This window comes from Trachypithecus francoisi, unplaced genomic scaffold (assembly GCF_009764315.1).
Source record: "Trachypithecus francoisi isolate TF-2019V2 unplaced genomic scaffold, Tfra_2.0 Lachesis_group8, whole genome shotgun sequence".
In the NCBI taxonomy this organism is placed as follows: Eukaryota; Metazoa; Chordata; class Mammalia; order Primates; family Cercopithecidae; genus Trachypithecus; species Trachypithecus francoisi.
In genome coordinates, this window is record NW_022681473.1 from 15,449,948 (window position 1) to 15,461,397 (window position 11,450).

General features: G+C 48.7%; 2 protein-coding genes across 2 annotated transcripts; one reads left to right on the forward strand and one right to left on the reverse strand.

Annotated features, from left to right (window-relative positions):
- The first annotated feature begins 2,112 nt into the window (after nt 1-2,112).
- Nucleotides 2,113-8,952, forward strand: BTBD18 (BTB domain containing 18). The gene is made up of 2 exons (XM_033204456.1): nt 2,113-2,236; nt 6,334-8,952. The coding sequence occupies exons 1-2, from the start codon at nt 2,113-2,115 to the stop codon at nt 8,337-8,339; spliced, it is 2,130 nt and encodes a 709-aa protein (XP_033060347.1). The 3' UTR covers nt 8,340-8,952.
- Nucleotides 8,953-9,429: 477 nt separating this feature from the next.
- Nucleotides 9,430-11,427, reverse strand: SELENOH (selenoprotein H). Its single transcript, XM_033204455.1, has 4 exons — nt 11,066-11,427; nt 10,831-10,976; nt 10,536-10,666; nt 9,430-9,607 (listed from the first exon to the last, which is right to left on the reverse strand). Exons 1-3 carry the CDS (start codon nt 11,185-11,187, stop codon nt 10,566-10,568), a joined length of 369 nt encoding a protein of 122 aa, XP_033060346.1. The 5' UTR covers nt 11,188-11,427; the 3' UTR covers nt 9,430-9,607; nt 10,536-10,565.
- Between the last annotated feature and the right edge of the window lie 23 nt (nt 11,428-11,450).

Here is an 11,450-nt window from a genome sequence, read left to right on the forward strand (position 1 = left end):
GCCCAAAGCGCTCCTCCTGCTCTGATTGGTTCTCCCGGGAGCCTTCGGCCAATGGGGATGACGTATTCCACGGGACGTAGGCCCGAGGGCTCGGAAGGAGGAGGGGCGTAGGGTTCTGCGACGCGCAGCAGGCTAGGGCGGTGGCATGAGGTGTGTGGCGCTGGCCGCGTGGCCTCACAACCCTCGCTATCACCACCACCCAGTGCATGTGGGTGCCAAGGCCCGCAGAGATACAAGGGCCTTTGCAGCCAGGGGCTGCCTGCAATATCTGTGCTGGTGGGGGTGGCCGTGACGGGAAGTCCTTAATTTGGGCCTCCCGGATCCCCACGCTCCATTCCCAGAAACCCTCGCGCCTAGAAATCTTTCTTCAAAGGAGTTGGGCCAGGGCGCCCAAGCGTGCGGGGCACCCTGCTTTGCAGGGCTCTCCCTGAAGCCCCGCTTTTTCCGCCAACACCGATTCCCTTGCTTCTGGGCGGGGAGGTGAAGCACTCAGCCGTTGGCCCACCTGCGCTTCTTTGCTCAGCCTCCCGACTCAACGCTGGACAGTGAGAGGAAGCAAGGCAGGCTGGACAGAGGACAAGCACAGAGAGGCAACAGGAGCAAAGTCTACCGCAAAGCTATTCCAGGTTGGGTCTGGGGGCAAGGCCGGGCGCTCGTGGATTGGGAAGCTTCCCCAGGACCCTTGCAACAGCTGCCATCCTCCATCCACATCTCTCTTACTGGGATGGGAATTTTTTATTTATTTATTTTTTTTAAATTAATTAATTTATTTATTTTTTGAGACGGAGTCTCGCTTTGTCGCCCAGGCTGGAGTGCAGTGGCTCTATCTGCAACCTCCGCCTCCCAGGTTCAAGCGATTCTCCCACCTCAGCCTCCCGAGTAGCTGGGATTACAGGCGCCTGCCACCATGCCCGGCTAATTTTCTTATTTTTAGTAGAGATGGGAGTCACCATGTTGGCCAGACTGGCCTCGAACTCCTAACCTCAGGTGATCCACCTGCCTCGGCCTCCCAAAGTGCTGGGATAACAGGCGTGAGCCACCCCGCCCGGCCAAGCCTGCCTTCTCTTAATTTACCTTTTCACTCTTCTTTCCTGATAGTTTTGACGTGAACTGTTCGGACCCTCAGTGCTACCTGATAGAAAACTGCATTCCAGGAAAGGAACACAGCTGTGCAGTGAGTGGGGGGGTTTCAATGCTAAAAAGCTGGACATAAACCTTAAGTCAGAATACTCAGTTTGTTTGGGGAGGGGTAAAATGCTTAACTATCCTTGCTCCATTGTTAGCCTGGTAATTAACTATACAAACCTAAAGGCCAAATTCTTTGCCTACTGCCAGGGTCAGTCAGGCTCACTTTGGTCAAGTACACCCAGCCAAGGGTGGCTATGTCCTCGGTCCTGTGAGAGACCTTCCCGCAGTCAGAGGCTTCTCTTCTTTATTGTGCACCCTCTGCTGGTTAGTGTGATACAGTGAGCTCAGAGAAAAGGTGCATAGGACTTACTAGAGATAATTTTATACCCAGTAGTGTTTCCTTAAAAGTGTTAAATTGAAGATTATACCTATGGAGCTAGGATGTGGTGCTCAGGAAGAGTATGAGTAGTCAGCATTGTAGCAGTTGAGTCTCAGTGGTAATGGAAATGAGGAAGGTTGAAGGATAATAATAGCTACCATTTGGGGCATGGTAGTTATTTTGTGCCAGGCATTCACTGTGCTAAGCAACTTTACCTTCACTGACTCATTTAATCTTTAAAACAACCCTACAAGGTAAATACTATTATTCCATTTCATGAATAGGAAAGTGAGACTCAGAAGTTAGGTCACCTGTGTGAGATTATACAGCCAGGCTAATAAATAGAGCCGAGACCCAAACCTACGCTTATCTCTGAGCTCCCACATGTAACCACTATGATAATTTTCTTTCATGAGATATCCTTGGCACAATTTCTGGGCTGATGTTTCCTCAACTCATATACTATTATCTCTCACGTTCAAAATTTCCCTGCCATTTCAAAGACAAAAAACAAATTAGATATAACCATGCCTCTGAAATGTATTATCTCACCTACAGAAGTCTGATCTGTGAAAACCTAGAAGGTTTGTTAAGACTCTGCCAACATGTGCTCTCCTGCCAGTCCCAAAATCCTATACAAGAACCCCCGGTTCCTCAGGTTAGCTTTTCTGCAGCTTCATCACCAGCAGCAGAGTGATGTGTTCTGTGATGTCCTTCTGCAGGCAGAAGGTAAGAGACTGGTGGGAATTCAACTGAAAACTCACCATAGAATAAGATAAAACGAGTTCAGGGCCAGAGGGTAAAGGACAAAATCAGCAAAATGTTACTGCCTATGACCACTGTAAACTAGTTGGTAAAGGGCTGTTTGTGTCTAGGACAATTACTACTGTTTTCAAGAGTGAAATTGTTACTTTGCTTCTTTCTCTTAAATAATGAATCTAATTGTAAAGTTTTATAAGCAGATAAATTCTATATAACATAGATAATATTCCAATGGGATGGTTGTGAAGATTAAGAGTTAACGTGGGTAAGCACCTAGAATAGTGCTTTTAATGTACCAACCACAGTATGTGTTAGATGATACTATTATGTTTTCCTTTTTTTGAGTCTCACTCTCTTGCCCAGGCAGGAGTGTGATGGCACAGTCACAGCTCCCTGCAACCTCCACCTCCTGGGTTCAAGTGATTCTCATGCCTTAGCCTTCTCAAGTAGCTGGGATTACAGGCATGCACCACTAGGCCCAGCTAATTTTTGTATTTTTAGTAGAGATGAGGTTCTGCCATGATGGCCAGGCTGGTCTCAAACTCCTGGCCTCAAGTGATCCACCCGCCTCGGCCTCCCAAAGTGCTGGGATTACAGACGTGAGCCACCACGTCCAACCCCATTTTCCCTTCTTTTTTTTTTTTTTTTGAGACAGAGTCTCACTCTGTCACCCAGGCTGGAGTGCAATGGCTTGGTCTCGGCTCACTGCAACTTCCACCTCCCAGGTTCAAGCAGTTCTCCCGCCTCAGCCTCCCGAGTAGCTGGGACAACAGGTGCGTGCCACCACACCCGGCTAATTTTTTGTATTTTTAGTAGAGATGGGGTTTCACTGTGTTGGCCAGGCTGGTCTCAAACTCCTGACCTCATGATTTGCCCGCCTCAGCCTCCCAAAGTGCTGGGATTACAGGCGTGAGCCTCTGCGCCTGGCCTGCTTAATTTTTTAATCTTCAAATTGATGACTTTTGCTGTTTGTTGCTAAAACTAAAAATGTATAGCTTATTTCCACCCCTTCACTTCACACTGGAAATATTAATTCAGCATAAAGTAGACCCTGATATATAATGTACAAGGCCCAAGATTAGAAGACAGTTACTTAGTAACTGTCAAATGGGCAGGTAACTTCATCTCTCTGGGGCTCAATTTCTTCATTTATAAAAAGAATTATGATAACCAATATTGTATACCAGTCTACAGTTTGTGGAGTACATACAGTATAGTGTCTCATTTGATTCTAAGTCTTGTAAGAGAAGTCTTAGCTATGTAGTTCCAATTCTACATAGGAATGAGTTGAGGACTACAGTTAAGTGACTTGCTTGCTGCTTCTCTTAGTAAGTGCAGAGCTGAGATTGACTATTTAATTCCAAATAAAGAAAAAAACTATCAGTTGCCTGTTGTATGCTAAACACTGTTAGCGTGGTCATACAAAAGTTCCTCTTCTTAAGGAAATCTTGTAAGGGGAAGACATTCAAATATCCAGTGCATTCAAGTAACTGTACAATATATTAAAAATATAATTGGGTAAGTATAGGCAGACTTAGGATAAAAAAGGAACATCCTTCACAGACTTGAGGAGACTGGGAGACAAGGTTAGGGAACTTTTCTTGGAATAACCCCTTAGGTGAGATCTGAAGGACAAACAAGTGGGAGGAAGCAGGGAACAATTTTTCCTGGCAGAAAGCAGCATGTATACATTCAGAGATGTGACCAAGGGATTTGTTCATTATTACTAGAGCAGACTATAAAAGGTGTATTGACTAGAGAGGAAAAGAGAAATTAGTAAACATGTGAGGTCTGAAGTGTCATGCAAAGGAAGTAGGTATTTCAGGACACTGGGAAATGTACTGAACAGTTTTATGCAGGAGGTTATAATCTGATACCTGCTTTAGAAACAACATTCAGCCATTACTGGTTACTGAGCCTAGATAGGCAGCTGTTTCATAATCCAGGAGAGAAGGGACGGTGGTCTGAATTAAGGCATTGAGAAGATAAAAATATGAGCTATTAGAGTTTACAAAAATTGCTGAAGTGGTTAAGGGCATAGACTCTGTAGCCAGACTCTCTGGGCTCAGAATTTTTTTTTGCTTTTTAGAGACAGGGTCTCACTGTTTTGCCTAGGTTAGTCTCCAACTCCTGTGCTCAAGTGATCCTCCCACCTCAGCCTCCCAAAGTGCTGGGATTACAGGTGTAAGCCACCACACCCAGCCAGAGTTGTTTTGTTTTGTTTTTTGAGACAGGGTCTCGCTCTGCCAACCAGGCTGGAGCAGTGACACAATCATAGCTCACTGCAAACTCAACCTCCCAGGCTCTGGTGGTTATCCTACCTCAGCCTCCTGAGTAGCTGGGACTACAGGCATATACCACCCAGTCAGCTAATTGTTTGTATTTTTAATAGAAACAGGGTTTTGCCATATTGCCTAGGCTGGTCTCAAACTCCTGGGCTAAAGCAATCTGTCTGCCTTGGAGGCCGAGGCGGGTGGATCACCTTAGGTCAGGAGTTAAAGACCAGCCTGGCCAACATGGTGAAACCCCCTCTCTACTAAAAATACAAAAATTAGCCAGGCACGGTGGCAGACGGCTGTAATCCCAGCTACTCGGGAGGCTGAGGCAGGAGAATTGCTTGAACCCAGGAGGCAGAGGTTGCAGTGAGCTGAGATCGCTCCACTGCACTCCAGCCTGTGCCACAGAGTGAGACTCTGTCTCAAAACAAAACAAAACAAAACAAAACCCAACAACCCTGATACTTAAATTAGATGTGATGTGAAAGGGAGGGGAAATTAAAAATGACTTCTGGTTTTCAAGATCAGGCAGCTGGGTGAATATGATGCCTCACTTTGAAGTAGAAAATGAGAGGTTTTTGGGGTGGGGAATAAATTCATTTTCTGGAAAAGTTGCATTCAAGGTGCTGCTGAGGCATATATGTAGACATGCCAGCTGTGGTATGTTCACTCCCTCAGGAAAGGGATCTAGGCAGAGGTATGGATCTGGGAATCATCAGCAAGCCTTTTGTAACTAAAGCCATGGAAGAAACGAATTGAGATTACCTGGGAAGTGCCCATTAAATGAGAAGGGGGCTTAAAACAGACAGCTAGAGCACAGCAGATAGTCCACCTCCATAGCTCTTTCTGTTAGACCACAAGTTGCTTCTATAAAAGTTTTTGAAGTCTTGTGAGTCAATAAAATTAAATTTAGCAAGAACGATGATCCTCTATTTTGTGTCAGGCACTGAATATATCTCAGTGAGAAAGACAGATATGGTCCCTGTCCTCACAGAGTTACAGCCTAGTGAAGGAGATGGATAATTACAATACAGATAGCTAAGTGCCATGATAACTACAGAGTACCTCTGCCCAGGAACACCTAACTCAGACTTGTGGTGGGGTGAAGGAAGGCTTTTTTTTTTTTTTTTTTTTTGAGTCAAGGTATCACTGTGTTGCCCAGGCTAATCTCAAAGTCCTGGACTCAAGCAATCTTCCTGCCTCAGCCTCCCTAGTAATTGGGATTACAAGCATGTGGCACAGCCCCAGGAGGCTTTCTGAAGGAAGTGATGACAAAGGTAGATTTTGAGAATAAAGAAACAAGTTAGTGGGCTGGACACGGTGGTTCACAAGGCCTGTAATTCCAGCACTCTGGGAGGTCGAGGCTGGTGGATCACCTGAGGTCAGGAGTTCGAGACCAGCCTGACCAACAAGGTGAAACCCCGTCTCTACTAAAAATACAAAAATTAGCCGGGTGTGGCGGCGTGTGCCTGTAATCCCAGCTACTCGGGAGGCTGAGGCAGGAGAATTGCTTGAACCCGGGAGGCGGAGGTTGCAGTGAGCTGATATTGCACCACTGCACTCCAGCCTGGGTGACCGAGTGAGAGTATCCTAAAAAAAAAAAAAAGTTAGCTAGGCAAAAGGTAATGGCAGAAGCTTCCAGGCAGGCAGAAGAATCATTTTTTTACTTGAAGTCCCATGGAAGGAAGAGAAGAGAAGGGGCAGTACATTTGGGTAGTTATGTCTGTGCTTACCCCATGAACATGCCAGTCTACCTGAGATAACAAAAGTATTTGGGTTTCCCTTCAGGTGAGGCAGTTCCAGCTCACTGCTGCATCCTGTCAGCTTACAGCCCCTTCTTCACAGAGCGCCTGGAGCGAGAGAGGCCAGCTCAGGGTCGGAAGGTGGTGCTGGAGCTGGGCGGCCTGAAGATCAGCACACTTAGGAAGCTGGTGGACTTCCTGTATACCTCAGAAATGGAAGCATCTCAAGAAGAAGCCCAGGATGTGCTATCTGCTGCCCGTCAGCTCCGTGTGTCTGAGCTGGAATCCCTTCAGCTTGAGGGTGGAAAGTTGGTGAAGGCCCCACAGGGCCGAAGACTGAACCGGGAGTGCTTACAACCAATAAGTGCTGCACCAATCTCTGCCAGAGTGGTGACACCCAGCCACCACCCTCACACCCCAATGCCTGCTACTCGGACTCCTTGTCCTCTTGGGGCAATAAGTTTGGGGAAGAAAGAGGGGCCTCAGGAGAACAACCGACAGAATGCAGACAATTTGTCTGGCACTCTTCTGCTGAAGAGGAAGGCCAGAGCCTGCCCAACTCCACAAGAAAAAAGCTCTTCACCATCAAGCCATAGTCAAGGGCCTAGAGAGAACAAGAATGACACTGCCCTTCATCCTACAGTGCTCTCCCCACCCAGCTTGTACCCCTCTGTGGACAAACACCTGTTGCCCAGAAAGATCAGGCTCAGTCGCTCAAAGCCACCTCCTGATATCCGTACATCAAAGCCTTCCAGCATTTTAAGGGGATCTAGCTCAGTACCTGCAACCCCTGGCCGGCGTCTTTGGCGGCAGAGGAGTGTAAATAAAGAAGCACCAGAGGACAAGATAAAACCAGGGAGAGCTAGTCCTCTACAGACCACCGCAAGCCCATCTGGTCTGGGAAAGACAGGTGGGAGCAAGAAGCGGAGCCCTGAAGTCAGGGCACCTAACTCAAACTCTGCAGAGGAGGGGCAGGTTGGGAGAGTTAAACTTAGGAAGATTGTCAATGGAACTTGCTGGGAAGTGGTGCAAGAACCTCCCCTCAAAAACTCTCAAGATAGCCCCCAGATCCCAGATCCTGGAGACTTCCAAGAGCCTTCAGGAACTCAGCCATTCTCCAGTAATGAGCAGGAAATATCATCTAGTAGAATACAATTGTGTCAGGACTCCCCAGTGTGCACTAGGCTACAAGACATTCTGGTCTCTGCTAGCCACTCCCCAGACCACCCAGTGGTGAAGTCAGAGTTTGGGTCCAGTCCAGAACTGGTAGAGAAGGAACCTATGTTGGCTATTGACTGCAGAGAGCCCTATGCATTTGACACAGCCTTGCTGGAGCAACCCTGTGAGGCTGAGGAGTACCGAATCACAAGTGCTGCTGCCACCAGTGAGCTGGAGGAGATCCTGGACTTCATGCTCTGTGGCTCAGACGTTGAACCACCTATAGGGTCTCTGGAGAGTCCTGGGGCTGAGGGCTGCAGAACCCCTACCTACCATCTGACAGCAACAGGAAAGAACTGGATGGAAGGGGAAGAATGGTGTCTACCAGACATGGAACTCTGGCCCAGGGAGCTCACAGAATTGGAAAAGGAACCTGCTGGTGAGAACCAAGAGCCAGCTGAGCTCCTCAGCCCCCTTGTCATGCCCTCTGAGGTGAGTGGAGAAGTGCTTTCAGTAGAAGGCTCTTGGACACCAGACCTTGAAATTACCAGCTCCCAGCCCCTGGATGGTCAGGAAGACAAACTTCTCCATGTCAGCTCCCTTGATATTCCCCAGAGGTCTTATGGGGACCTCTCACCTCCCTGCTCAAACTGGGTGGAGACTGGGCTGGAAGTCTCCCTGACTACAGATGAGTTATTATACCCTTCTCCCAAGGCAGGCAAGGAGGTATTTGGTCACTCTGAACTACTAGGCTCACTTCCTGCGAGCTCTGAAGAGGAAGAGATTGATGTGGTGGACTGGACAGCAGAGGGGAGGCTGGTACCCACTAGTGTTCCCTCCGTATGGCCTGACCCTTCCTCAGAGTCAGAAACAGAGGTAGATATACTAACATAGTGGAGGGGGGAGGGCAGGTGAGGGGCCCTGGGAGGGTGGGAAGTGTTAGCTAGCAAAAAGCTTACTGACAGAGAAGCTGGCACATGCCCTCTCCTCTTGGCACAAGAGGCAGGTGTACCCCTGGCTCTTTGTAGGTCCCTTCCTCCCCTCCCTGCCTCGGAAGCCAGGCAGAAGCCAAGAGTAGCACACATAGAAAATTATGAATTTGAACCATCTTATTTCTTTGTAATCTATTTTCCAGTTAGTGACAACTTAACAAACTGTGTGCTCCCCAGTTCTAGTGGGTCATAGGTAATAGCCAAGGTCAGGTCTCTCAGGTCATAAAGCATCCAGTCACTAGTTATTTAGGAAAAGCTGGGAAAGAACACCGGTGTACTGTTTAAGAAAATGTTCCAGAGGAAGGTGTGAAACGGTGTTGGGTGGAATACTAAGTGGGTGGGAGTGATGGATGCTGTCCAGCACCTAACATGGGGCTTATTCACTGCCAGTATTAGGAAGTCTAGCTAAAACCTTTGCAGGGGACAAGAAGATGTACTTCCATCATTACTTCCAAAAAGTAAGTTGAAAAAGATAGTTGCTTTTTTTAAAAAAATAAATTATTTACTTTGCTGCCCTAATTTTTACAAGTATTTTTCATGTTTTACCAGAGACCCTAAAAGTTCCAGGTCAGGCCAGGTGTGGTGGCTCATCATGCCTGTTAACCCCAGCACTTTGGGAGGTCAAGGCAGGTGTATCACTTGAGGTCAGGAGTTTTGAGACCAGCCTGGCCAACATGGTGAACCCCGCCTTTCCTAAAAATAAAATAAAATAGATATTAGCCAGGCGTGGTGCTGTGCAACTGTGATCCCAGCTACTCAGGAGACTGAGGCAGGAGAATTGCTTGAACCTGGGAGACAGAGGTTGCAGAGAGCACCACTATACTCCAGCGTGGGTGACGAAGTAAGACTCTGGCTCTTAAAAAAAAAAATTTTTTTTTTTTTTAAAGTTCCAGGTCATATGGCTGTCTTGGGCTATGAAAAACACAAGGACTACCAACTCCACAAGGCTGGCTTTGTCCATCCCTTAAGATTAAGTTTTACTCTATTACTCAAATACTTTATTTCAACTTTTATTAAACCAAATCCAGTAACTTTCGCAATGCCTTACTAGAGGGTTGCCCCACAACTGAACCTTCATTTCTGGCGGGGAAGAAACCATGGCTTCAGGCACATGACTGAAGTTTGGCCATGTTCCATCATTAATGTTCCAACATCACCAGGGACACAAAGCTGCAAAAATGAGAAAGGAAATAAGGTTAGAGAAAGGATCCAGGCAATGATAAGGACTGAGGAAGTCACGTTCCCCAACCCTTAAACTCACAAACCCTGGAGCTCAAGGATTGCATCCTTCCTGCAAATCTCACTCAACGTAAGTGCAGAACATGCCAAAACGCTGTATGAAGCACTAGGGACAAAGACAAGGTCAAAATCCTTGTAACCAAATGTGATGGTATTGTAGTGCAGTGTTAACACAGGGGACAGTAACAGAACACCCTAGAACCAAACAGAAGAGTGTAGGGATAAACATAAATGAAGTAACATGAAATAAACTTCCAAATGGAAAACTTGTCCATACCCCCAGGGCAACAGTCAACTACAGTCTTCCAAAGGACATAAATTGCACTTAGGGCACACTAGATAGAAAACAATATTGTGGCCGGGCGCGGTGGCTCAAGCCTGTAATCCCAGTACTTTGGGAGGCCGAGACGGGCGGATCACGAGGTCAGGAGATCGAGACCATCCTGGCTAACACGGTGAAACCCCGTCTCTACTAAAAATACAAAAACTAGCCGGGCGAGGTGGCGGGCGCCTGTAGTCCCAGCTACTCGGGAGGCTGGGGCAGGAGAATGGCGTAAACCCGGGAGGCGGAGCTTGCAGTGAGCTGAGATCCGGCCACTGCACTCCAGTCCGGGCGACAGAGCGAGACTCCGCCTCAAAAAAAAAAAAAAAAAAAAAAAGAAAACAATATTGTGTCTTTTTTTTTTTCTCAAATAGACGGAGTCTCCCTATGTTGGCCATTCACTCCTGCCTCGACCTCCCAGAATGCTGGGACTGCAGGTGTGAGCTACCCACGCCAGGTGGGTACTTGTAGCCACACCAAGATTAATCCCTTCTCTTCCTCACCAGCGCCCGCGCCCCCCCACTTCCCATTTCAAACCTCAGCATGAGGACTTCTACCCAAATCTCCCTACGACAGGTACTTCTTCAACTCTTCCACCACCTCTTGAGGCTCAGGGAATTTCAGTTTACGTGGGGGCCCCTTCTTAATCCCAGTCCAGAGCTCCGCACCTGCGAAAGGACAAAATGAAGCGAAGTTACAATACTTCGGAACCCACCGGCATGTCTCTGAAGTCATGAGACTGCCGCGGTTTCTGAGAATAGCGCTTCCTCTCTTCGGAACCCAGGTCCCTCTCCCCTCCGCCTCCCTCCCCCACACCCACGTCCCCACTTACTGCTGCCGTCCGGGCGCAGCAGCGTCACCTCGAAGCTGCCCCTTCGGGGCTTGGTCGGGTTCACCTTTACTGGAAGCTCTGGGGCCTCCAGGCGCAGCGCCTGACTCAGGGCCGCAGCGTTGCGCCCATAGACGCGTCAGCTCGTGCTAGGGAGAGAAGGGGAGGTTAGAGACCGGGGCCCCTGGCCCCGCCGCGCCACTGTTCCCTCTCCCCCGTTACTCTCCGGGCCCCTCACCAATGCTCGATAACAACGGTTGCCTCCTCCATTCCCTCCCCGCTGTCTGCCAGCTTCTCTCGCTTCTCGGCTGCGGCGACCATCGCGGCCTCAGCCTTCCGCTTCCTACTGCGGGGAGCCATGGCGCCTAGAGCCCGGCCGAGAATGCAGTGGGCCTGGTGGGTGGGGTGCAAAGACCGCAGCCCGGAAGCTACCCTCCTACAGCGGAAACCTCTCCCCAAGGAACGGAAAGCGTGGTCCGCAGCGCCCACGTGGCCTGGAGGCGGACCTTGGGGCACAACCACTTTGCAAGCAGGGAGAGGGGAGGTGGGGGAAGCGCCAGACGGAACCACCCATCGCTTCGCGTCGACGAGACGGGACGCTGGGATGGTGAACACAGCAGGAA

What these genes read in the sequence shown, in the direction of transcription:
- BTBD18 (XM_033204456.1), top strand. Translation starts at nt 2,113, where the DNA reads ATGTGCTCTCCTGCCAGTCCCAAAATCCTATACAAGAACCCCCGGTTC. An exon ending in TGTCCTTCTGCAGGCAGAAG is followed by an intron (nt 2,237 to 6,333) that starts GTAAGAGACTGG and finishes GTTTCCCTTCAG; the next exon opens with GTGAGGCAGTTCCAGCTCAC.